The sequence below is a fragment of the Trachypithecus francoisi genome, unplaced genomic scaffold, assembly GCF_009764315.1.
Source record: "Trachypithecus francoisi isolate TF-2019V2 unplaced genomic scaffold, Tfra_2.0 Lachesis_group16, whole genome shotgun sequence".
Taxonomy (NCBI): domain Eukaryota; kingdom Metazoa; phylum Chordata; class Mammalia; order Primates; family Cercopithecidae; genus Trachypithecus; species Trachypithecus francoisi.
In genome coordinates, this window is record NW_022681461.1 from 25,819,488 (window position 1) to 25,844,675 (window position 25,188).

At 40.8% G+C, this 25,188-nt stretch overlaps 2 protein-coding genes across 7 annotated transcripts in view; one reads left to right on the top strand and one right to left on the bottom strand.

The window, feature by feature from the left end:
- The window catches only part of CUNH9orf85 (chromosome unknown C9orf85 homolog), a 61,007-nt gene extending 55,029 nt beyond the window's left edge, over positions 1-5,978 (bottom strand). For all 4 annotated transcript variants that reach the window (XM_033237107.1, XM_033237106.1, XM_033237105.1 and 1 more), the window contains exon 1: positions 5,436-5,978. In XM_033237107.1, the coding sequence (XP_033092998.1) occupies positions 5,436-5,537 (102 nt within the window). In that variant the 5' untranslated portion in view covers positions 5,538-5,978. The remainder of the gene's footprint in view (positions 1-5,435) is intronic.
- The window catches only part of ABHD17B (abhydrolase domain containing 17B, depalmitoylase), a 50,870-nt gene continuing 31,659 nt past the window's right edge, over positions 5,978-25,188 (top strand). The window contains exons 1-2 of one of the 3 annotated variants that reach the window (XM_033237099.1): positions 6,500-6,611; positions 10,481-10,577. The gene's annotated coding sequence lies outside the window, so the exon portion shown is untranslated. Of the gene's footprint in view, positions 6,612-10,480; positions 10,578-25,188 lie in introns of all 3 variants that reach the window. The other 2 variants (XM_033237100.1, XM_033237101.1) reach the window with 2 other exon arrangements.

Here is a 25,188-nt window from a genome sequence, read left to right on the forward strand (position 1 = left end):
AAGGGAGGACATCTTGTAGGGAAGGGAGATGGGGGAGGCTTCCAGATCATAGGTGGATTCAAAGATTTCCTCACTGGCAATTGGTTGAAAGAGTTCAGCTCTGCCTCAACAGTTGAATAGAGCATAAAGGAATGGTTGACTTTAGGTCAGGGAGTTGTGGAAGTCAACGTTCTTGTCACGTAAATGAAGCCTCCAAGTAGCAGGCTTCAGAGAGAATAGCCAGTGAATATCTCTTAACAGACCTTAAAAGGTGTCAGCCTCTCCTAAGGGATGGAGATTCTCTACAGAATGCAGATTTCACCCCACAAAACACAGCTTTGCAGGGCTATTTCAAATACGTCAAAAGAAATATATTTTGGGGAAAAATACTTTTATTTCCTTCAGGGTCTGCTATCTGTCATGTGATACTATACTAGAGTCAGGTTGGAAGTTGGTATCTTATTACTACAGAGTCTGTTTTGTTAGTCTTAAGATCTCTATTTTAATGTTACTGCTGGTCAGTTGTATCTAGACTCCACATGGAGAAGGGTATAATGAAGCATGTCTTGACACCTTCCCCTCTTCCCATCATGGCCTGAATTAATTTTCCAAGTTTCTTTGAGGTCCCCTTAGTTGAAAGGGGGGTCCATTAAGTTGGTTGAGGGGCTTAGAATTTTATTGTTGTTTTACTCATTCAATATATTTAAGTGCTATTTGGTCTGGAGTGATAAGAAAAATCTAAGAAAGGAATCTTTCTAAAAATCTAAGAAAGGAATCTAAGAAAGGAATCAGCAAAAGGAGCCTCTGCTACAGAGCCCAGGCTGATGAGATGAGATCCACCCCAACCAGCCCACATCTTTGGCATGTGATACTCCACGGGCCACACCTTATGAGAAGAGACACTCCCTAGAACATTTCAAACAGGCAATGTTTAGGATCGGTGGCAATAAACAGCACTCATTCTGTTCTGACCCTAATCTGGTGTCACACTGCTTCTATTACACCCAAAAATACAGTATGTATATTTTAAAATCACACATACACACGGAGGGCTTTTGATTTACTTGCCCTTTGAATTGTCTTCCCACAGACCCCATCCAACCAATGAAGAGGCATGTGCTAATTACGTAACTCTGGGCGTGTCATTCACCTCTAAGCCCTAATTTCCCAATATGTAAAATGGGATCATTTTGAATCTATCTTAGGGTTACTTTTGATTAATGCCTGTCACTTCTCCCACCAAATCACAAGCTTCAATTAAGACTGTGACTGTATATTTTGCTCAACCCTATACCTCCAATATCTAGCACAATGTTTGGTACTAGATAACAGATGTGGAATAAAGATATGAATACCAGAATTGCACTGCAGGCTTTTTGGCATAGTGCAAAACTGAAAACAACTCAAATGTTTATTAATAGGAAACTGCTTAAATAAGCTAACCCACATTTGTGCTGTATAATATTACACAGCCATTTTAAAAATGAGCTTAATCTTTCTGTTCTGATACATCCACTTTACTGAATGAGAAGGGAAAACATGTATTTTATTACATACGCACTGTATCATACACAGATGTCTAGAAATGTACACATCAAAATGTTAACAGTGACTACATCCGAACAGGACTAAAACTGGGAACAGACTTTCACTTTTATACAGTACCTTATATACTTCTCCATTGTTTCAGTATTCTTCAACAAGTATGCATTTCTTTTCTAATCAATTTTTTAAGGCTTTGATCAACTGCAGGTCCACATAAATTATTACAGGCTTTATTCTTAGTTCATATTTTTATCCCTATTTCTTAAAAAATATTTTTGTAGCCAGGTATGGTGGCTCACGCCTGTAATCCCAGCACTTTGGGAGGCCAAGGCTGGTGGATTGCTTGAGGTCAGGAGTTCGAGACCAGCCTGGCCAAGATAGTGAAACCCCGTCTCTACTAAAACTACAAAAATTAGCCAGGCATGGTGGTGCGCCCCTGAAATCCCAGCTACTCAGGAGGCTGAGGCAGGAGAATCACTTGAACCTGGGAGGTGGAGGTTGCAGTGATCCGAGATCACGCCACTGCACTCCAGCCTGGGCGAGAGAGTGAGACTATGTCTCAAAATAAATAAATAAATAAAATAATAATAATAATAATAATAATTTTTGTAATGATCCCTGTAGCAATCCTGAGAGGAAGGTAAGACAAGAGATAGTACTAACCCAGTATCATAGATGAAAAGCTATAGGTAAATTGCCTGACATCACCAAGCAAAACAAATGACAGAACTGGGGCTAAGAAATGGCTCTTTTCTCTTAGTCCAATGCTGTTTTCGTTGGACATCACTGCCTCTCCAGGACAGGAAAGAAGGCTGCCTTGATCCGCTCAACATCTTAGTACTAAATGACTGAAAAGATTTAAACCTATTCCCACTGCTGACACTCCCAATCTCCGTAAGTCATTTGAGGGTACTACTGACCAATGGCCATAGGGACCCTTTTAAATAACCCCAGGGAAGAGGAGGTTACAAATCCTGGCACAAGCCCCTTCACTGTTAGACAATTCCTCATATTGAGCTGAAATCTATTTTTGTTACTTTGACTCCCTGGTCCAAGTTTGGCCATTTGGAATGGCACAAAACTTGAATATACTCTCCTTTTCTAGAGTATATTCAAGTATATGAAGAAAGCTATCATTTGTGTCCTTTTGAGAATGAGTGCTTTACCTATATAAACTTCCAATACAACATCTGTAATTATCCAACTTCTAATTGCACTGAAGTCCTAACAAACGGCTTGGCAGAGAAGGAAAAGGAAAACTATCATGTAAGACCCTTACCAAATCATAAAGTATTTAATACAAGCAGTCAATTGTTACTACAATCCTTTAAGGTAGGGGTGTCCAATCTTTTGGCTTCTCTGGGCCACACTGGAAGAACTGTCTTGGGCCACACATAAAATACACTAACACTAATGACAACTGATGAGCTCTAAAACAAACAAACAAACAAACAAACAAAAAAAACAAACTCATAATGTTTTAAGAAAGTTTACGAACTTGTGTTGGGTTGCATTCAAAGCCGCCCTGCGCCATGTGTTGGACAAGCTTGCTTTATGGGGAGTTACAGAGAACGGGCATTTTTTATCACTCCTTTGTTAGATGTCACCAAATCAAATAGCTTTGCAGTGTAAAGAATAGGCACGAAGTTGGGGTCAGATGCTTCTGACCAAGTCTTGGCTTTAGATGGCTACTCATAGCAGATGCAAGAATCTGTTATGATTACAGACAATTATTAGCTATTCATTACACAGATGAACAGTCAACCTAATGATTTTTCCTCAGTAAAATATTTTGTGTTGTTTTTGTCAGAACCTTCAATAACAAAGTGGCCTGGTGGTCCTCCTGATTAACAAATGAGACTTTTTCATAACTTAAAGGAGAGAACGGAATTAAAGATAAAAATATAAAAATGGTCAATTGCAACTTAGTGACTGAACCTGAGACCCAGGAAAACATTTAGGACGAGAATGACATAGTGATTAGATAACACCAACAAAATGCACAATGAAAAGTACAAGTAGGAGAAGCCTAGGAATAGCTACACTATAGTTAAAACTGCTTTCTACGAAAACAGTCATAAAAAACAATCAAAAGCAAATGTTTGTGCACAACCTTATAGTAAGAATACAAAAGAGGCAGACATCTATTTGGAATAGTGCAGCTTTTTATTTTTATTCGGGTGTACCTATTGATAATAGGAGCAAACTTGGGAAAGTCTTCTCAAATGTTGCTTCAGGTTTTCATTCTCAAAAACCTCTCAACCCAAGTGGGGGAAAGGAGAGCACTCAATTTAAAATATTCTTTCTTATTCTCCCTTACTGACCTGTGTTGCCCTTCACCAATATTTATAATTGGTATTTATTTATCTTTCTGCTTACTTTTTGCCCATATCACCTAGAAACTATAAGCTCCGTGAAGGCAGAGTCAGCTCTTTCGAACACAGTATACCTATGAACACAGGGCCTTGCACAGGGAAGGTGCTTATTAAATATTTGTAGAATAAGCAAAGAAAGAAAGAGGAAAGGAAAAGAAAGGAGACCACAGGTTACCAAAAACAGATTACTTTGCTTTCCCAATCAATGTTGGGAAATTAATCACTTATTGAACACTTACTATGACCTAGGCCATTTATGCATATCACATAGTTTAGCCTCCCAACAATCCTGACAACTTTGTCATTTGAGACCAAAGTAAGGCTCAGATAAACTAAATATTATATAACTCACTCAAGCCACACACCTAGTAAATTTGAGCTTCATAACCTATGTGAATATTAGGTTTACCTGAGTGATGCTGGCCCCTAATATGCCCCTGTCGTCAATGATTTTCTCTCCATACAGCCATGGAGACAGGGAGAGAGATTCACAGTAGTTGTTTTTGTTTTTTGAGACGCAGTCTTGCTCTGTCGCCCAGGAGTACAGTGACGTGATCTCAGCTCACTGCAACCACCGCCTCCAGGGTTCAAGCGATTCTCCTGCCTCAACCTCCCAAGTAGCTGGGATTACCGGCGCCCGGCAAATTTTTGTATTTTTAGTAGATTCGGGGTTTCGCCATGTTGGCCAGGTTGTTCTCGAACTCCTGATCCCAGGTGATCCGCCCACCACCTCGGCCTCCCAAAGTGCTGAGATTACAGGCGCCCACCACCACGCCCAGCTAGTTTTTGTATTTTTAGTAGAGAGGGGGTTTTGCCATGTTGGCCAGGTTGGTGTCAAACTCCTGACCTCAGGTGATCCACCCGCCTCGGTCTCCCAAAGTGTGGGATAACAGCACTTTAACCCACGACACCCAGCCTGCAAATTAGTACTTATATACAACCCAAGTCCTCTGGCTATCTAGTCTGAATTTTTTCCAGTTTACAGAAGTCCTGCTAAAGATAAACAGCAAAACAAGTATTTTTACATTAACCAAATATTTTTATCTTCAAAACAATTGTTACAAAACAGAAATTTCCCTCTATACTGGTGAGAACAGCCTAAGACCACTTAATCATTCACATTTCCCCTGTGGGCTTGGGGTTTTTGGAAAAAAAAAATCGTAGCTGAATAAACTTGGTGTAAAGTTTGAGAGAGACACTCATGCCACAATCCTCGTTTCCCTCTGCTAATGTGATCCAGATGGGAACGTTGAAAGACGTAACTGCCCCATTTGCACCTTAGATTTGATTAGGGTCCTGTTCACTCTGTGCAATTAGTTAAGTGTGCTGACCATCAAATATTTACCAGGAGACAACATGTCCAGGTCAAAGAAAGGGCGTGAGAATAACATTTTATAAAGAGTTGCGCTGCAGCCAAGACTAACTCTGGGTTGCGGTCCACACTCGCCCCAGTCGACTCCTCTCATTTCCTCTCTCCCCTCTCCAGTGAACCATTCCTTCCTGGAGTCAGAGACGGTGCAACAGGCAGGTTCCTACCTTGGTCTGCACACTCTTATCGAACTTGTCATTTTTGAAGCTAAACGTATTCTGGTGCTTCTGAGGTCTGGAACGAGCCACGTTGCCTTTCTGGGAGCTCATCGCCGAAATCAAAGCCACCCCTCGCCGTGAGCAGGCAAAAGGATGAAGGGAAAACCAACGAACTACTCCCAGGAATTGACGCTTCTGTCAATGACCCGGAAGAAACTAATACACCCTTTCCGCCCCGGCTCCGGGTCGGCCCACGTGACTCTTCTGGGAGGTCAAAGAGCATAGCTCTGCCCTCCCTGCTGTTAGGCCAGGCCACTCCACGCGGCGCAGCCCGGACCCCTCCTGCTCCGCGCAGCCTCTTTCTCAAGTCCCGCTTTCTTCGAAATTCCCCCATTGGCCCGAATGTGGTAGTCCATCAAGGCAAAGGGGAGGGGAACCTTTGCTCCTATTGGTTCTTCTTTTCCGCAATCCCCGCCTCCTGCCGAGCGAGCTCAGCCTCTCCTGGAGCCCAGAGCGCCTCCGACCCTGCTGGGCGGCCTGTGATTGGTGGAAATGAGGCAAGGCTGGGCTCCGTCTCTCCCCCCCGCCCGCTCGCAGGCTGGAGCCGGGGTCAGCTTTGGCACCTTCCTCCAGTCAGTGGCCAACTCTGGCTCAGTGAGGATTCTGCTCGTTCCCTCGGTTCCCCTCCAGTCTCCTGCCCGCTACCGGAGCAAGCCCCGCGCCTGGAGGAGGAGCAAAGAAAGCAGGATTAAAGAGAAGGAAGACCTGGCCGGGTCTGGGTGGTGTCTGCGGTGCCAGAAAGGGAGGCGGTGGCGGCGGCGGCGGCTGCGACCACGGCCGCGCGGGACGTGAGGCCCGAGAGCAGCCGACGGCAGCTGCGGCCGCTCCAGCGCCCCGCACCGGGGCCGTTAGTCAGCAGAACGCGAGCTCTTGTGGAGGAGCAGGGCCGGCGCGAGGCGAGACTCGGGAGCGCGAGCGGGGCCCCTCGGGCGCCACCGTCCTTCTTCGTCCCGGAGCCGGGGGCTGCAGCCCTGGTCCCCGCTCCTCTGCCTGGCCCGTCTGCAGGCGGAGAGAGTCCGACGGCGCCCGGAGCGCGGATCTCGCCTTGTGGAGCCCAGCGCGTCGGCTGCGGTTCTCTCCCGACCACTTCTGCCCGGCGCTTCGGCCCGGGCCGCTCAGGTGCAGGTGCGTGCGGCCTCGGGGCTTGGGGACGCCGCAGCCCGGCTCGGGGAGGGGGCGCTAGGCCGGGAGCCGCAGCGCGGGAGGGACGAGCCCGGGCCGGCGGGGGGAGGGGAGCGGGAAGCGTCTTTGTTGTTGGCGACCAGGATCCCTCTCAGCGCAGGGGAAAGGCGGGGAAGCCACTCCTGATCGGGTCTGTGATTTGGAGAAGATTCTCTGGTGGCTGCGTGAAGGGGAGCGGTAGGACAGTCCCTGCGGTCCGTGGAGCGGCCGGAGTCAGGGGGCGGGGGCGGGAGGACCGACCGACGCTCTAAGAAGGTCTTTGGTCCTTCTCACAGAAGAGAAGGGTTCCATTTCATTTCCTTTGCTTTTCTCTCAGTGGATGAAAAGATGAGGTCAGGTTCCCATTCCCCTCCCTGGCGCACTGAGAGATTCGCGGGTGCCTAAAAGCTTTCTCCTGAATGTCCTTATAGCTCTGTCAGGCGCGATTTTAGATTGAATCTGCACGGGGCTTGGCGATTTGTGTATTCAGGTGGGACTGTCGTAGGGTTCTTTTTCTTTAGATGGTTGGACTTTAATCTTATCTGTTTTCGAACTCTTAAGGTAGGCTTATCAGGAATCGTTTTTGAATTGGAAAATTTAAAGGTTTTGTTTGGGATTTTTTTTTAACCCCGAAACAAAGTTATGTCAAATTAGGTTGTACTGTGTGGGGTCTTTCGTAAAGGAAAGAGTGTATTTAACCTGGGGTTTTTGTTTAAAAAAAAAAAAGTTCAGATCTTTGATCCTTGGTGGGACTTCTGCCAATGCCAGAAGAGAATTTTCTGTAAATGACGCTTTAAGTCAGGGTGAGGTAGATTTGGTAAGCAAAAGGATGAATAACGGAATACAGAGAGGGGGTGACCTTTAAATTTCGCTGTTTATGAACTGTGTTCTTGCTTAATACTTTTTGTGATATATGGTGCTTGATCCACAGATGATTCATTGGAATTTTTTTATGCCTCTAATAAATCTTTGTAGATCTTGTGCCAACATATGAAACTATAATACCTCATGAGTCGGAGTAGAAAGTCAGATACATGTTGTAATAACGTTAATCTGTTTAGATTAACAGGGAAATTTACATTGAAATTAACTTTTTTCCATAGTTTCCCTACATATGTTTATAGCATGAATTTCAGTTGGGTGACATCTAATGATAGCCAGAATTTTGAAAATTCTCATGATTGCTAGTATTCTAATTTGAGACTGCCCAACTTGTTGTAAAGTTTTTATTTGGAGAATAGGGGTCGTGTTACTTAAGGAACAGCAGAGGTAAAAATCTCTGTTGTGCAGTAATTGTCATATCATTTGAAATCCAGGAGGAAATGAATGGCACCTTCACCTATATTTTGACCTCTCTTTTCTCCTACTCTATATTAATAAGGTTAATTGGCAAGGACAGGATTAGATTTTTAGCAGGCTAGGCAGTTTTAATTTTGTCCCTTAGTGTGCAGTACTTCAGTTGATGAGTAGCTTGTTTCCTTGAGTACCTTTGCCCATTTTGAAATGTTTATGAAATGACTGCTGACAAAGAATTTTCTGTTTCCTGGGACAAACAAAATCACCAAAAAACATGATGAAAAAATAGTGTCTTTAGTAGCTTAATGAACACAGAAGAATTAAGCAATTAGTGTCTGTTCCAAGTTTCACTGAATTGGTCTACAACTCCAGGCACACTATCCCACATCTGAGTCAGTTTTCTCCATCTGTAATATAGGGCTAACAAAATGTGCCACCTGCTCACTTTATAAAAAAGGTCAGTGAGAACCATATAGGCATCAGTTACTCTGGTTATGTGACCGTTGATATATGTTAAATGAGAATACTTTTTAATGCAGTGCTCTTATTTTGTTTTGATATTGTGAATTTCAGTCCTTTGATGAACAGTTAGCATAAAGATAGGGAGAATGACTGTCCCTATGCCATTATTTAAGAATTAAAATTTCTTCCATATTAAGATTGGTGTTAAGATCTTTAGAAGCAGTGATGACAAGAAAATAGAGTATATTTATTGGTTGGTTTATTTGCTGGTAGATTTTACTTCTAATTTTTCCAAAGTTTTGCTCTTAATTCTGAAAATTATTCCTACCCTTCCTACTGTTTAAAATTTCACACATACATTGCCCCATTTGCCTGTCCAGTTGGAGAGAGAAAGTGAGTTTGTGACTTTTTTTTTTTTTTTTTGAGACGGAGTTTTGCTCTTGTTGTCCAGGCTGGAGTGCAATGGCGTGATCTCGGCTCTCTGCAACCTCTGCTTCCTGGATTCAAATGATTCTCCTGCCTTAGCCTCCCGAGTAGCTGGGATTACAGGCACCCGCCACCACACCCGGCTAATTTTTGTATTTTTAGTGGAGACGGGGTTTCACCACGTTGGCCAGTCTGGTCTTGAACTCCTGACCTCAGGTGATCCACCCACCTTGGCCTCCCAAAGTGCTGGGTTTACAGGTGTGAGCCACTGCACCTGGCCGTTTGTGGAATTTTTACAGATGAAATAAATAAAGCCCAGATAAGTTAATTATTTCAATTGCCTAAAGCTAAGCAATTAGTAAGAAGTAGAATTGAGGCTTAAACCTGGGTCTTCTCTAGTCCTGAATCCTTTGCTTTGGAGCAGTGTTTTCCAAACACCTTTTCATGCCTAAGAGTTTTGTCCTAGTGAAATGAGAACTAACATAGCAATATAAATGTTGGTGCCATACAATATAATGAATATCCATGTACCCATCACCCAGTTAAACAAAACTACCAATTAAAACGAAGTGTCTGGCCGGGCTCGATGGCTCACGCCTGTAATCCCAGCATTTTGGGAGGCCGAGGCGGGCAGATCACCTGAGGTCGGGAGTTCGAGACCAGCCTGACCAACATGAAGAAACCCCGTCTCTACTAAAAATACAAAATAAGCCAGGCGTGGTGGCGCATGCCTGTAATCCCAGCTACTCGGGAGGCTGAGGCAGGAGAATCGCTAGAACCCAGGAGGCAGAAGTTGTGGTGAGCCAAGATCGCACCATTGCACTCCAGCCTGGGCAACAAGAGCAAAACTCTTTCTGAGGAAAACAAACAAACAAAAACAAAAATAATACAGTGTCCTTGGTATGCTATATCTCTCTTAAATGCTATTCCCTTTTCCCCCCACATGTAACCAGTGACCCAAAGTTGACATGCATCCTTCCTATATCCACGTTTGTACTTAACTACGTACCTTTACCTATGAACATTATATATATAGTTTTATTTTGATTGTCTTAAGACTATTTAAATACAGATATCTTTCTTTAGCTTGCTTTCTTCACACAACTTGGCCAAGATTTATCTATGTTTATTCAGGTTGCTCTAGTTTATTTACTTTTACTGTTAGGTGGTATGTGCTGTGTTATATAACTATGTCAGGTTTCTGCTGATGGTCATTTTTGTTGTTTCCACTTGTTTGCTATTAAACAGTGCTATAAGGAATATTCCTGTGTATGTTAGGTATCTGTTGTGTAAGACTTCTAGGGCAGTGGTTCTTGACCCTAACTATATCCCGTGTTCATAGAAAATATTTTATAGTTCCTTCAATACTATCCTAAAATGAACTTCATAATAATCTATATTCATACTTTAAAGAAAGCAATGGCCTTAATAAAATAAGAAAAATTTGTAATAAAGTAATGTGTGTTTCACTTTGTAAATGCTTGAGCTCAAGACTACATTCAGGATTAGCTACCAAGTGTAATGGTGGACCAGCAACATCTGAATCACTTGGGAGCTTGTTGGAAATGCAGAGCGTCAGACTTTAACCTACTGATGCAAATGCTATTTTTGTTTGTTTGTTTGTTTGTTTTGTTTTTAAATAATGTAAGAGACAGAATCTCTGGAGTCATACAACTCACTGTAACCTCAAACTCCTGGGCTCAAGGGATCCTCCCACTTCAGCCTCCTGAGTATCTGGGACTACAGGTATGCACCATCAGGCCTGGCTAATTTTTACATTTTTTACAGAGACAGGGTCTTGCTATATTGCACAGGCTGATCTTGAACTCCTGGCCTCAAGTGATCCTCCCTCCTCAGTATCCCAAAGCACTAGGACATTGGGATTACAGACATGAGCCACTGTGCCTGGCCAGATGCTGTATTTTATCAAGATTCCCAGGTGATGTATGTACGCACTGAAATATAAGAAGCGCTGCTAAAAGAAATAGTAGTAATTAGACACTTTGTACCAATGGGTGGTGTCTCCATCAATACAACAGCTACAGATTATGACAGGTATGTTGAGTTAGCCATTCAAGTACCAATGCTGAGACTGTCATTGGTGGAAAATGATTTTCTGAAATGACAAACTATCCTCAGAAAAGTTTAAACAGAAATAAAAGTGCAATCTTACCTCTTTACACAATGGTTGCACTCATAACAAATCTTCATCTTTGTTAAAACTATACAAATAAACTTGGTATTAAATCCTGTTTAGAATTATCTGGCATTAGTGAGTTTTTTTTCCTCTTTCTGTTCCCCTCTATGAATGTCCGACAGAATATTCAAGTCATGAGGCATGGAGCAGCTTGCTTGCTTGCTTGCTTGCTTGCTTTTCTTTCTTTCTTTCTTTCTCTTTCCCTTCCTTCCCTCCGTCCGTCCCTCCCTCCCTCCCTCCCTCCTTCCTTCCTTCCTTCCTTCCTTCCTTTCAACAGATTCTCACTCTGTCACCCAGGCTGGAGCGCACTGGCATGATCACTGCCCACTGAACCCTCGACCGCCACAAACTCAAACAATCCTCCCACCTCGGCCTCCCGAGTAGCTGGGACTACAAGCATGTGCCACCACACGCATCTAATTTTTGTATTTTTTTTGTACAGACGAGGGTTTCACCATGTTGGCCAGGCGGGTCTTGAACTGAGCGCAAGTGATCTGCCTACCGTGGCACCGCACCCCGCCCCCTGCCTCCCAAAAGTGCTGGGATTACAGGTGTGAGCCACTGCGCCCAATCTGAGCAGCACTTTCTTTGTGCAAGAAAAGTGCCTTGCATTCCTTGCCTGTGTTTAGTAGTGCCCCTCATTCAATGTAGCAGCCAAAAGCTGTCATTGAGAAAGATTGCCCTGGTTTATAAATTTGGTAGTAGATTGCTAGACCATAGGGTAAAAATATCTTCAACTTTATTAGATAACTGTCAGTTTTCTCTACAAAGTACACCTTCCAGTCCATAATGCATGAGAGAGGGTCTTCTTGTTTGCATTCCAGATATTTTAGAAGGTACAAAAATATTAGTAGTAATATTTTATTAATTTTTGCCATTCTGGGGAGTATGAAATGGTACCTCATTGTAGTTTTTATTTGCATCTTTTTAAAATGTATTCTTTGTAATAATATTTGGTAAGCATTAAAAATATCTTCCAGCCTGGTCAACGTGGTGAAACCCCATCTCTACTAAAAATACCAAAAATTAACCGGGTGTAGTGGTGGGCTCCTGTAATCCCAGCTACTCAGGAGGCTGAGACAGGAGAATTGCTTGAACCCGGGACGCAGAGGTTGCAGTGAGCCAAGGTCGTGCCACCACACTCCATCCTGGGGGACAGAACCAGACTCCATCTCAAAAAAAAAAAAAAAACTTCTTCCATTCTTTAGCATGCATTTTCACTTAAATATGTTGTCTTTTAATGACTAGAAGTTGTTTTTAATTTTAATATCAAATGTATTATTCTTTTTAAAGCCTTCTCTATACTGGGGTTATAAAAATTCTTTCAGAGCATCTTTTAAGAGTTTTCACATTTAGATCTTAAATTCATGTTGAACTGTTTTTATATAATGAGGTGCTCATGGATCTAAATTTACTTAATCAAAATAACTGCCCTTTATTCTGAAATTAGGTAATTTTTTATGTTAAGATGTTCTGATGAAATTACAGTGATAGTAATTGTTTTTAGTTCTTAACATCCCTTTGTTGCAGAATTACAATTTGACATCTCTTTCATTCCAACTTTTCTCTTTTTTACTTTACCTGTTTTTTGGAATCCCTAAGGTTTAGCAATTACTACTTTAGTGTAAACTCTGATTCTTATATTTCATCCGTGTCTTACATTTAGCCACTATAGCATCATCAAATGTGAGTAGACACTCTTAAATACTGATCATTGATCCTCATCTGCATCTTCCACATTTCAGAGTTTGCTTGAAATGTCTTTTCATCACTTTTTATTATGGCTAGGATTTTTAAAATGATACTAATGACCCTACCTTTTTTTTTTTTTTAACAGAATAGAATTTCAGACTAAATTTAAATGTTATTTGAATATAAATTGGCCTCAGATATAGGGTCAAACTTCTTTGTTTTCCTAGTAATTAAAAGTGAGAATGATTAAACAACTTCTTGCATACAGCTAAAGCTGAAAACAGGAAAGGAAAATTGGGCCAGTGTCCACTGGGTACCAGTCACTATTCTGGGGATGGGAGTAGGGGAATGACATCTATGAGCAAAACAAGCAAAGATCCCTCACTTCCTGGAGCTTATCACCTACCAGAGGGCCACTGATAATATGCACAACAAATAAAATAATATATTAGAAAGTGATAACTGCTTTGGAATAAAAGAAAACATAGAGGGGGTAAGGTGGACCAAAGGAGTTAGTTGAACCTGTTAAATAGGGTGTTTAGGGTAGGCCTCATTGAGAAGAGGAGAATGAGCAGAGAAATGCAGTCAGTGAGAGTATTAGCAATGCAGATATTAGCAAAATACTGGAAGAGTGGACAGAATATGGTCCCTAAGTGAAACCTGTGTTCCTGGCTCTCCCCACCTTTAAGCTGTGTGAACTTGACACGCTAATTAACCTGATTTCTTGATTTCTTCATGATAACCTGAGAAAAGTATTATTAAGATTAAAAGATATAACAAGTAAAAGTGCCTACTTCCCGCCCCCCACCTTGTTCTCATAGCACTCTGTATTTTCATAGCATTTATTACGGTCTATAATTATCTGTGTCATTATTTGATAAATATTTATCTCACTCATTCTAAAACATTGATGGAAAGAACCAGTCATTGCAGTAAATCTATTTTGTTAACATACAGTCATTTGTAGACAAACCATAAACCTTTTTTCATGTGAAAATCATCTCATGCAGATTTATTGAGAAAGTGTTTTGTACTTATAGAATGTCTTTATGCTAGAACTTCAGATTGTATTACAGGTATTAGCCCATTAATTACCACATGTCATCTTTGTGATGAAGGTAATGGATGTGTATCATCTTGGAGTTGAAGGAACTGAGGTTGCTAATGGCATAGAGACCTAGGAAATCAGAGAATTTGGATCAAATCTGATTACATTTGATTATATTCCCTCCCTCCCCCTCTCTCTCTCTCTCTCTCTCTTTCTTTCTTTCTTTCACTAGTGTTAAAATGGACTCTCTAAAGTATAAAAGCAATAATACATAGATTATTGGGAAACCACTAGCAAACACGCAATTAATATTTTAGTTATGACCTTACTTTCAGTTTTTTCCCCATGAGAAGCTTCTTATAGTGTCTGAGGTGATGTTCGAATTCTATGCATGTAGCAAACCCATGTATCCCATAAATAGATAAAATATTATCTATCAGTGAAAAAAAAGGATGGCAATAATTATACTTAAAAATACTGTATATTGATAAATACTTTTTAAAATTATGGCTTATCAGAGTATTTAAGATTTATGTTGAGGATGTAGTCACATTAAAAGGGTAGGATTTAGAAAATGCATAGCATATGCCTAATGTAGATCAGAGTGAAGAAAGGGGGTTGAAATAACTTCATTTACTTGGTGCAGCCGAGTCTCCACTCCAATCCCAAGAAACTTGAAGTAAAGCAAGTGCCTCCAGGAACAAAAATAAAAGACATTGTCAATCATGTCAAACTTGTTTGGCTTCTGAATTTAGATTTTTTTTTTTTTAAGTTTGTTTTGAAAATGAAAATCAATGGAAATAATTCATATAATAAACTTTTCCCAAAAATGTCATTTGCAGATTGTGACCTAGATATTTTGTTTCTGATTACTATCCTGCCTAGTGTGCTGATAATTTTTCACTGTAGCTCTGTGGACCCAATCCCTGAAAGTAATGATTATTCTCTGCACATCAGTTATTAGCGAAGAAAATGTCATTTAGTAACTTGTATTGGCAAGCCTACATCTGAAATACTACAAGTTACATTTTGTTCAGAGCTTTTTAACAGACCTCATTGTCGCTTTTATTAATCAAAGAGTTAGGGGCTGATCACGGTCCCTTTACAACTAATTGGTAACAACCTGCTACATACTTCTTTGTTCCTTTTCCAGTTCTACTGCTTCATTTGACTAGCCTGAAAAAAAAAACTGAAAGGGTGGGGGTGGGGTGGAAGGTAGGGGTAATGAGATAATAGCCAGAAGCAGGACTTTACATACATAAAGGGTGTTCTGATACAAACCACTAGGGTAATGGCTTTCCATTTTTCGTTAGATTCTATAAAAAAATACATTTTGCTTCACAACCTAATTCATACATATGCACCCAGAAGCCAAAATAAGTATCACTAAAGAGATTATCTAAATTAATCAGCATGTGCACGGGTCAAGGGAGACTGTTTTTGCCAGAGGCTTAAAAGCTAGTAAAAGTTGTTTCATTTATTTGAAGGAGGAATGATGAGTTGGGGAAATTTTATCAACAAAGAAGGAACAATATGTGATAAGGCACAGAAGCAAAAAAGAACCTCTCTTAGTGAGGAACAGCATGTTAAATAGAGAATTGAATAAGAAAATGCTCAGAAATAAGGCTAGAGACCAAGGAGGGTGGGGGAATCATGTATCGCATGCCAGAGAATTTAGACTTATTTAAGAGAGCTTGAAAGTCCCATTGGAACATTTTAAACAGGAAGGTGACATCAACTGGTGGCAATGTAGAGCACGGATTAGAGGGGTATGAAATAGATATTAGTGAGTGATTTTATAACATTCATTGAAAAGTGGTTGAGCTAAAATGAGGCTAAGAGGTTTGCAGAGAGGTCCATAGGAAGTAGACCTTAATTGAATGAGAGGAATGAAGAGGGGGATGGGGAAAGAGTGAAATGCAGATGGAGATATTTCAGAGTCTAGAGTTTAAGGGGAGAGACCTGAAACCTTAGAGATTTAGATTTTTAGATCTAGGTAACATTGTAGTATAAAAGGTAGTTAAAGCAGTAGGTTTGGGTGAGATAAAAAGAGGAAGACAAAAGACCAATCTATAAAAATAAATAAATAGGTTATAAAAGAGTTTGAAGAAACCATCAGAGAAACCAAGATTGAAGGTTAATTTCAAGAAGGAAGGAAAGGACAATGATGTTAAATTCTATAAAGTGATCCTGTATAAGTTGAAGATTGAAAAATACCTGTTATACTTCGAAATTGTTAAGAGGTTGTCAGTGATCCTACAAGTTGATGAGAGATGTTATATTACAATTCATTTTGGGCCTGACAGGGAATATTGGTAAGTGAGAAGTAAAGAGGTTTGATTCTGAAAAAAAGATTCAGGTACGGTAAGAAGAATCTAGGTACAGATACATGCAAAAAAAATTTTAAGCATGTGCGTGAACTCTGATGTGGAAACAGCTTCATGCTTTCAAGAGACTGAAAAATGGTGAGTGAGAGAGGCTGTAACCCTAGTGATGAGGTGGGGATAGTATCAAGATATGGTTGGAGGGGTAAGAAAAAGCCACTTGACACAAGGTGTTTAAGGACCTGTTTTGGAAAAGTTTGATTTTTTCTTTCTTTTTTTTTTTTTTTTTTGAGATGGAGTCTCGCTCTGTTGCCCAGACTGGAGTGCAGTGGCACAATCTTGGCTCACTGCAGCCTCAGCCTCATGAATTCAAGCGATTCTGCCACATCAGCCTCCCAAGTAATCCTGGGATTATAGGCACACCCCATTATGCCTGGCTAATTTTTATATTTTTAGTAGAGACAGGATTTCACCCTTTTGGCCAGGCTGGTCTCAAACTCCTGTCTGCCTCAACCTCCCAAAGTGCTGGGATTATAGGCATGAGCCACCATCCCTGACCTTGATTTTTTTACAAGTAGAGAGAGAAGACATCAAGGAGTTTTTAAGCAGGAAATCACCTTGTAGGCCATCTAGAAAAGAAATTGTAGATTAGGAGAACATATGAATGGAAGAAATTCACATTTACTCAAATATTTTTCTTTGTGTTTACTCACACATTTTGAGTTGTTCTTTCTGTTGTGTTATTCTATGTAACCCTGCTTTGTCCTTTCATTTCCTCATAGTGAGAGACTAGTACAAAAAGGATAGAAAAGGCAATCTTAATAAATTCAGAGAATTACATTTGTTCTTAATTATAATTAAAGATGACATAAATTGACTTTTCAATTGAACTGTCTTTTTTGGGATTTAGACTTTTTTTTTTTTTTTTTTGAGACGGAGTGTCGCTGTGTCGCCCAGGCTGGAGTGCAGTGGCACGGTATCTCGGCTCACTGCAAGCTCCGCCTCCCGGATTCATGCCATTTTCCTGCCTCAGCCTCCCGAGTAGCTGAGACTACAGGCGCCCGCCACCATGCCCGGCTAATTTTGTGTGTGTGTTTTTTTTAGTAGAGAAGGGGTTTTGCCATGGTAGCCAGGATGGTCTCGATCTCCTGACCCCGTGATCCACCCACCTCGGCCTCCCAAATTGCTGGGATTACAGGCCTGAGCCACCGCACCCGGCCTAGACTTTTAAGATATTAAAGTCAATGAAAATTTCCTGCCTATCTGGTACTATTCTGGCTTGTTTTTAGTAAGGCTCCTAAAGAATTTACTTTTCTTTTAGAAATGTCATTTAGAGAATTTTAAAAATATTCTCAGTATTTTTAATGAAATGTAGAATTAAAGATTTTTTGTGTTTTTTTTTGTTTGTTTGTTTGTTTTTCCTGTAAGGACAAGGCAGGAAGAGAGCCATATTTAGTTGCATAAAGATAATGTTAACATAGGATATGATATCCCCAAAATAGGCACTTTACAGAGAAGAGGGAGGATTTAGTATAATTTTGCCAGAGAAGCTCTATGTCTCATAGTGCATTATTTTCACATTAAAATTGAGGCAGTAGGGGGCATAGAGCTCATTTAAATAGAATTATAGCCAGTACCTTCATTTGCCAACTCTTGGGCTAGTGCTTCTTCTACAATTCCTATATTTCCTACAGATCCAAGTAATGTTGTCAAAGATATATTTAACTCATCTAATAACAGGGTCCATGAGATCCCTGCCTAAAATGGTATGCAAGACCATGTAGTAACCTAATGTGCGACGTTTGTAAGGGTGAGCAAACCACCCGTCTTAAATGCCTGCTTTCTTCCTTATTACGAAGAAGTATTTACACCAGAGATACCCTAGACGTATAGACTACCAAATAAAAACTACAGGCCCAGCCTATGAGATTCATCTCTAAGAATTTGCCTCAATGTTTTACAGACATCTTCATTTTCTGCTTTCCTCCATCCCACTCTTCCCCAGTTGCATTACTTGACATACAACTTTGGAAACGTTGTTCTCTGTCAGCTTTGGCTAAAATACTTTTCAGACCTACCCTAGGACATTTCTTTAAAAGAAAAAATGAAAACAGTATTTGCTTGTATTCTTGCTACGCAGCTCTCTCTGTCTTTTTTTTTTTTTTTTTGAGAGTCTTGCTCTGTTGCCCAGGTTGGAGTGCAGTGGCGCAATCTTGGCTCACTGCAGCCTCTGTCTTCCGGGTTCAAGCTTTTCTCATGTCTCAGCCTCTTGAGTAGCTGGGATTACAGGCACGCACCACCACACCTGGCTAATTTTTGTATTTTTAGTAGAGATATGGTTTCACCATGTTGGCCAGGCTTGCTCTGAAACTCCTGACCTCAGGTGATCCACCACCTCAGACCCCCACAGTGCTGGGACTACAGGCGTGCACCACCACTCCTCACTAATTTTTTTTTTTTTTTTTGGTAGAGACAGAGTTTTGCCATGTTGCCCAGGATGGTCTCAATTGCCTGAGCTCAAGTGATCCACCTGCCTCGGCCTCCCAAAGTGCTGAGATTATAAGTGGGAGCCACCACTCCCAGCCAGAGATTTGTTTTTAAATTTCTCACATATCTAAACCTGCCCTTTCCTATATGTATTTTTTTGAGATGGAGTTTCACTTTTGTTGCCCAGGCTGGAGTGCAATGGTGCGATCTCAGCTCACTGCAACCTCCGCCTCCTGGGTTCAAGCGATTCTCCTGACTCAGCCTCCTGAGTAGTTGGGATTACGGGCATGCATCACCACGGCCAGCTAATTTTTGTATTTTTTGTTTTGTTTTTAGTAGAGATGGAGTTTCACCGTGTTGGTCAGACTGGTCTTGAACTCCTGACCTTAGGTAATCCACCCACCTCGGCCTCCCAAAGTGTTGGGATTACAGGCGTGAGCCACCATGCCCGGCCTCCCATTTTTTTTTTTTTTTTCTTAAGACGGAGTCTGGCTCTGTCGCCCAGGCTGGAGTGCAGTGGCGGGATCTCAGCTCACTGCAAGCTCCGCCTCCCGGGTTTACGCCATTCTCCTGCCTCAGCCTCCCCAGTAGCTGGGACTACAGGCACCCGCCACCTCGCCCGGCTAGTTTTTTGTATTTTTAGTAGAGACGGGTTTTCACCGTGTTAGCCAGGATGGTCTCGATCTGACCTCGTGATCCACCCGTCTCGGCCTCCCAAAGTGCTGGGATTACAGGCTTGACCCACTGCGTCCGGCCTGCCTCCCATGTTTTTAATTCCTTTCCACCATACACCCTATGCTTTTGTTCTTTCTCACTTTTTACATTATCCTCCAAGCCTGGAAGGTTTTCCCTCTGTTTTGGGAAGTCATATCTAACTGAAGTTCTAATTCTCTCACAAAGTCTTTCCTAATTCTTGATCTCTACTGTCTTCTGATTTCTGAAAGCTTAAAATCTATTCCACATTAAATAGCCCTTAATTTTTTATTGGATGAAAAGACCCTACAGGACATTAATTCCCAATCTGTTAAATATATTGTTCTTATTTTCTTATATTAGGCATCTAGACTATTCTTTGAAATCTCTGTTCCATTTCTTCTTACGCACTACCGAAAAAAATGTATGAAAAGACAAAATTTCCATATTTGAAGAAAGTGGTGAAATGTAAACTTTTTGAGGCTGGAAAAGTTTTAAGCACAAGTAACAAGTGTTTGTTACACATCTAAGAGTAGTGCTATTTCTTCAAACCTTTACTTAACAGATGCATATGATTAAGGGAAACAGCTGCAGCCAGAGGAAAAGGAAGTGGTAGAGATGACAATTTATGCAGCAAGCCAAACTGGGCAAACTGAAGGCCACATTAGTAAGGATTTACTGACATGTTACAACATCTAGGTAAAGAGAGTTAAAGAGTATTGCATTTATATTGAGACTGCGTGAATGTTGTAATTTCCCCATATCACTACTAAAAACGTATTATATACAGTATATGGAAAAGGGATCAATAGTTAAATGAGGAATATAAATTCCTTTGGGAAATAAATTCTTTGCAAGATGGCTTCATTTTATTTTCATTTTTTATATTTTTTGAGACAGGGTCTTCCTCTGTTGCCCAGGCTGGAGTGCAGTGGCATGATCATGGCTCACCATAGTCTCCACTTCTGTGCTCAGGCAATCCTCCCACCTCAGACTCCTGAGTAGCTGGGACCACAGGCGTGTGCCACCACACCCATCTAATTTTTATTTTTTGTACACTATGTTGCCCAAGTTGGTCTTGAACTCCTGGGCTCAAGTGATCCTCCCACCTTGGCCTCCCAAAGTGCTGGGATGAGCCACTGAGCGTGGCCTGCAGAATGACTTTATATCTTAATGTAGAGCAAGGTTACAAGAAATTTAATGATGTGGAGTGGTTGAAACCCTCTAAGCCAACTGTTATTAATTAGTTTTATGGGTTGTCCTTGGAGCTGCCACTTACTTTTCCTGGGTTAATCTTTAAGTAAAAAGGGGACAGATCGATTTATTAGCCGTTAGTTGGCACCTAAAATTCTTTCTAGTTATAAATTCATGTGTCTCCCATGAGGGACCTAAACATTTTCTTATTGTTCTGTACTTCCTTTTGGGCACCCACCACTGAACATCTTAACCCTTATTCTAAGAGGTTTTGCATATAATTAGCCCCAGGGCTGCTAGAAGAGAGAGATGACATTTCCTAACCAAGTTCAGCTTCTTCAGCTCAGAAAAAAGGATATTTTTTGCAACAACATGAAAACCTCTACAGGGGTTTAATCAATTTTCTCTATGTCCATTTATCCCATTTTCCCTTTTAATTCTGTCATTTGTCTTTGAAAAGGTGAGGAGAGGGACACTCCTATGTCTTTAAGAAGATATATATATGTGTGTGCGTGTGTGTGTGTGGGGAGGGGCATGCGCGCATTGGTAGAAGATAGAACTGTACATGTATAGACCCCTGTTTATTTGGTTGACTCTGTAATAACCATCAGAGGACTTTTTAAACAGCGTTTCCACTAGGAAAAGCTGAAGCCTTATGCTACAAATTTGGCATCTTTTTTATTCACAGGCTGAAATTCTAACCCTCCTCCTTCATCAGAATTTCTTAGTTACCAAGAACTCGAGATATTTTTTAGAAGTTTAATATCTTGACCAAGTTCTCTTGAACCCCCACTGGATAGGTGACAGAACTAGGGATATTTTTTAATGCCCATATGTAGATATATTTTCAGGGCAAGAATAAGAAGTCTGCTACTACATTTGTAGTCTGCAATTTTATGCAATTCTAAAAGGTAAAAAAAGAAATTGAAGTCAGGAGTACAATGCAGAAATTCCTTTCTACAGCTGAGAATGTTAATCATATAGAAGTGAAGTTGGGGACAGAATGAGCATTCACTGAATCAAGATATGAGTAGATTAAGATTCAACTTGGTAGCCGGGCGCCGTGGCTCAAGCCTGTAATCCCAGCACTTTGGGAGGCCGAGACGGGCGGATCACGAGGTCAGGAGATCGAGACCATCCTGGCTAATACGGTGAAACCCCGTCTCTACTAAAAAATACAAAAAACTAGCCGGGCGAGGTGGCGGGTGCCTGTAGCCCCAGCTACTCGGGAGGCGGAGGCAGGAGAATGGCGTGAACCCGGGAGGCGGAGCTTGCAGTGAGCTGAGATCCGGCCACTGCACTCCAGCCCGGGCGACAGAGCGAGACTCTGTCTCAAAAAAAAAAAAAAAAAGATTGAACTTGGTTTATTTTGTAACAGAAATGTCTTACACAGCACTGGAAATATCCATCTTAACCACAGATTAGATAGATGCAAAAAGGAAGGGTTCTTTTAGCTTTCTAAATAGAAATTAAGATATTATAGCTGTTCTAGATTGGGTGAGTGGTAAAGCTTGAGAAGCTTAAAATGAAAATGTAATATACCTTAACCTCCAGAATTTTGAGAAAGTAATTTTCAAGTCAGTCTGTTATTAAAGGTTTTGGACCTTTTGTCCCAAAATTTTGCATGTAGTTTCAGGAGTTTTCCATGAACCACAGACTCTTAATAGTCCTGTTGCATTCTAAGGTAATTTTTAGGTTTGACCCCAAGCTGTTGGCACATTAAGTGATTTTGCATGGAATGGATTAAATAGTACCTAGCTCCAAACATCCAAAGAAAGGTTTGTCCAAAGTCAGGTCTGAGAGCAATATACAGTATAATGTTATCCTGAGACACTGACATTTTCTGGTAGAAGATATTAATAAGAAAGTTTATTAAGTATTAGAACATTAACAGATTGGTGTTACAGAGGTTGAAGAGCTTGATGCATTCTTCAAATTGCAGACTTTACAAAGTAACATAATGTAGTACTTCAATTTTGGAGGCTTGGCTACATTATACACCCAATATAGAAAAATCTATACTGGGTGATGGCCTCCTTTTTCCATACTGGTATTCTACAGAAGGCAGAAGAATCTTGAGAGTAAGTTGCAAAGACATAATTCAGCCTGAAACACAATTATATACCCTCTTTGGCCAGGACATAGGCTTTAGGCAAGTTAAGTACTGGTCTAGTCAAATTCCTTAGGAAGTTATAACTTATTGGCTTCCAGGTCTAAGAACACTTCCTGATGACAAGCTCTGAAATCCATAAATACATTGGTGACATTATAGGGAGAGAGAGGATAGAACTTCCCGTAGTAGACTATCAGGGATTGATGATTTCTAATTAAACAGCTGCAGTAGTCACTAAAAAATACATGCTGCTTCTCAAGATTTCTCCCAGACCTCCTCTAGGGCAGATTTCCTATGTAACATATTTATGCACTTGTCCACTCACTACCACTCGTTAATGATGAGTTTTGATCTCATTGTAATGTGCCCATTGAATGAACACAAGGTCTATAAAACTTCCCAGTGCTCAGGAGTCTTCCATGTCCATGGCTTCTAGTTATTCCAAGAGTAGCTATTCTCAGGAAGATGAAAAGTCTAAAATGAAACATAAAAGGGGGATGGACTTGGACCCAGCTAGTTAGAATGGAGGCATTTTAGGTGGCCCATCCTTGTTTATGGCCTGTTACTCTGAAATACAAGCACAATTGTAATTATGCTTCATTTCAGTAAGAATGTACATTGACTTCAGATCCTCTTCAGTTAGAAGCCACACAGGGTCAGTGCGTCTGTAGTGGTTCCCAGGCTGGTGACTCATCTCTGCTCTAACCAAGGTATACTAGACAGCCAGTTTACCTGGCTCTCTGTCTAGTGCATTATTCTGTTTTCCCCCGGCCCTATGCAAGTAGAAGCCTGGATTTAATGTAGGGGTGAGGTCTGTGATTTATGTGTCTCAGAGAATGGAGCTGGGGGGTGATTTAAAAGTGAACCATGTAGTCAAGCCCCCAAAATTGAAGGGAAAATCTAGTCAGGAAGCAACAGGACAGAGATGACTCAAGATTTCAGTTGTTCCCAGATTAGTTTCTAGATGCAGTGCCATCAGCATCCCAACACAGTCTCACCTATATTAATTAAGATAGCAAAGTTGATCCAATGATATATCCCCATGAGTTGGTTGTGTAGGTGTTATGCAAACTGATGCCATTTTTGAGAGCAGTTTTGGTGGTCACTTCAGATACTATTTTTTATATATGATGCTTCAATATTAGCATATGTCCAAAGACTTCCTGGAATCTTCACAAATTTTGTGACTGCTGTAATACATCAGGTTTTTTCTTTAAAATCACATCTCAGAATCTTAAGAATTAAACAAAAGCTGTGAATTTATCATGTCAGTCCAGGTTTTGCTTACTTCTTTTTTATTATCTAATAGCCAAGGCTACTTCCCTCCTCTTTTCCCAAATACATCTCACATATTCTGAGCAACTGTCCCACCTTCATTTTTTAATCTAATATTGATAAATTTTTTTGCATATGAAATGGGAGGGCCATTGATCCTTACTTTTCATTTTCTACTGGGCTCATTGTACCCTCTTTCCATATTCACATTGTAGCAAAACATTTCATTCCCGCATATTAATCTAACTCAGTAATTAAAAGTATGGAAGCCAGGCACAGCAGCTCTTGCCTGTAATCCCAGCACTTTGAAAAGCTGAAGTGTAAGGATTGCTTGAGGCCAGGAGTTCAAAACCAGCCAGGTCAACATAGCTGAGACCCCATCTTAAAAAATAAAGCATTGACACTGCACTCAAACTGCTGAATATGAAACCTGGCTTTACCATTACCATTTACTAACACTGTGGTCTTGCATAAGTTAAACTTATCTATGTTTCTGTTTCCTCAACTGTAAATGGGGTGGGAGGAGGGAGGAAAAAATAATATCTATCTCATAGGATTGTTTAAGTACTTGGAGCAAGACCTAGTAAGTGCTGCATAAATATGTTTTGATAAATTAACACTAGTCTGGCTTTTCTAACCTAGCAAAGTTTTAAACCTGAAAATTTGGATTTGTCAGTCAATAATAATACTGTTTGATTTGTTTTGACAAAATTCACCTCAGCCAGCAGTGGCTTTTGATTGATTTCTGTGTGACAGCCATTGCTAGGTGTAGGTATACTTGAATTTAAGTACGTGCAATGGGGGAGGGGTGTGTTATATGGTTCAAAACTAATAAGGACAAACATGACCTTATAGTTAGTACATAATTTACAAAGTGGTTCATTTGATTAATTGTACAATCAAAAATATACTTTTTTTTTCTTTTTTAAGAGACAGTGGTCTTACTTTGTCACCTAGACTAGTAGTGCCATAGTGTGATCATAGCTTATTGCAGCTTCAAATTTCTGGGCTCAAGTATTCTCCTACCTCAGCCACCCAAGTAGCAGGGATTATAATAGGCGTGAGCCAACACACCTGGCTAAAATGAACATTTTTAAGCCCAAGAAGTCTAGTTCCTTTTGAAATAAGACTTTCTGGGCCCCTTGTATACATTTCCATGCTTTTAAAAGGTAGCTTTTAATAATATGTACAGACTGCAATTTAATTTTTTAGTAATAATGCCCCAAGTACTAAAGATAAAACTTGTAAAAAGTTTGATAACCAGGCGTCATGGCGGGCACCTGTAATTCCAGCTATTTGGGAGGCTGAAGCAGAGCCTACTTGAACCTGGGAGG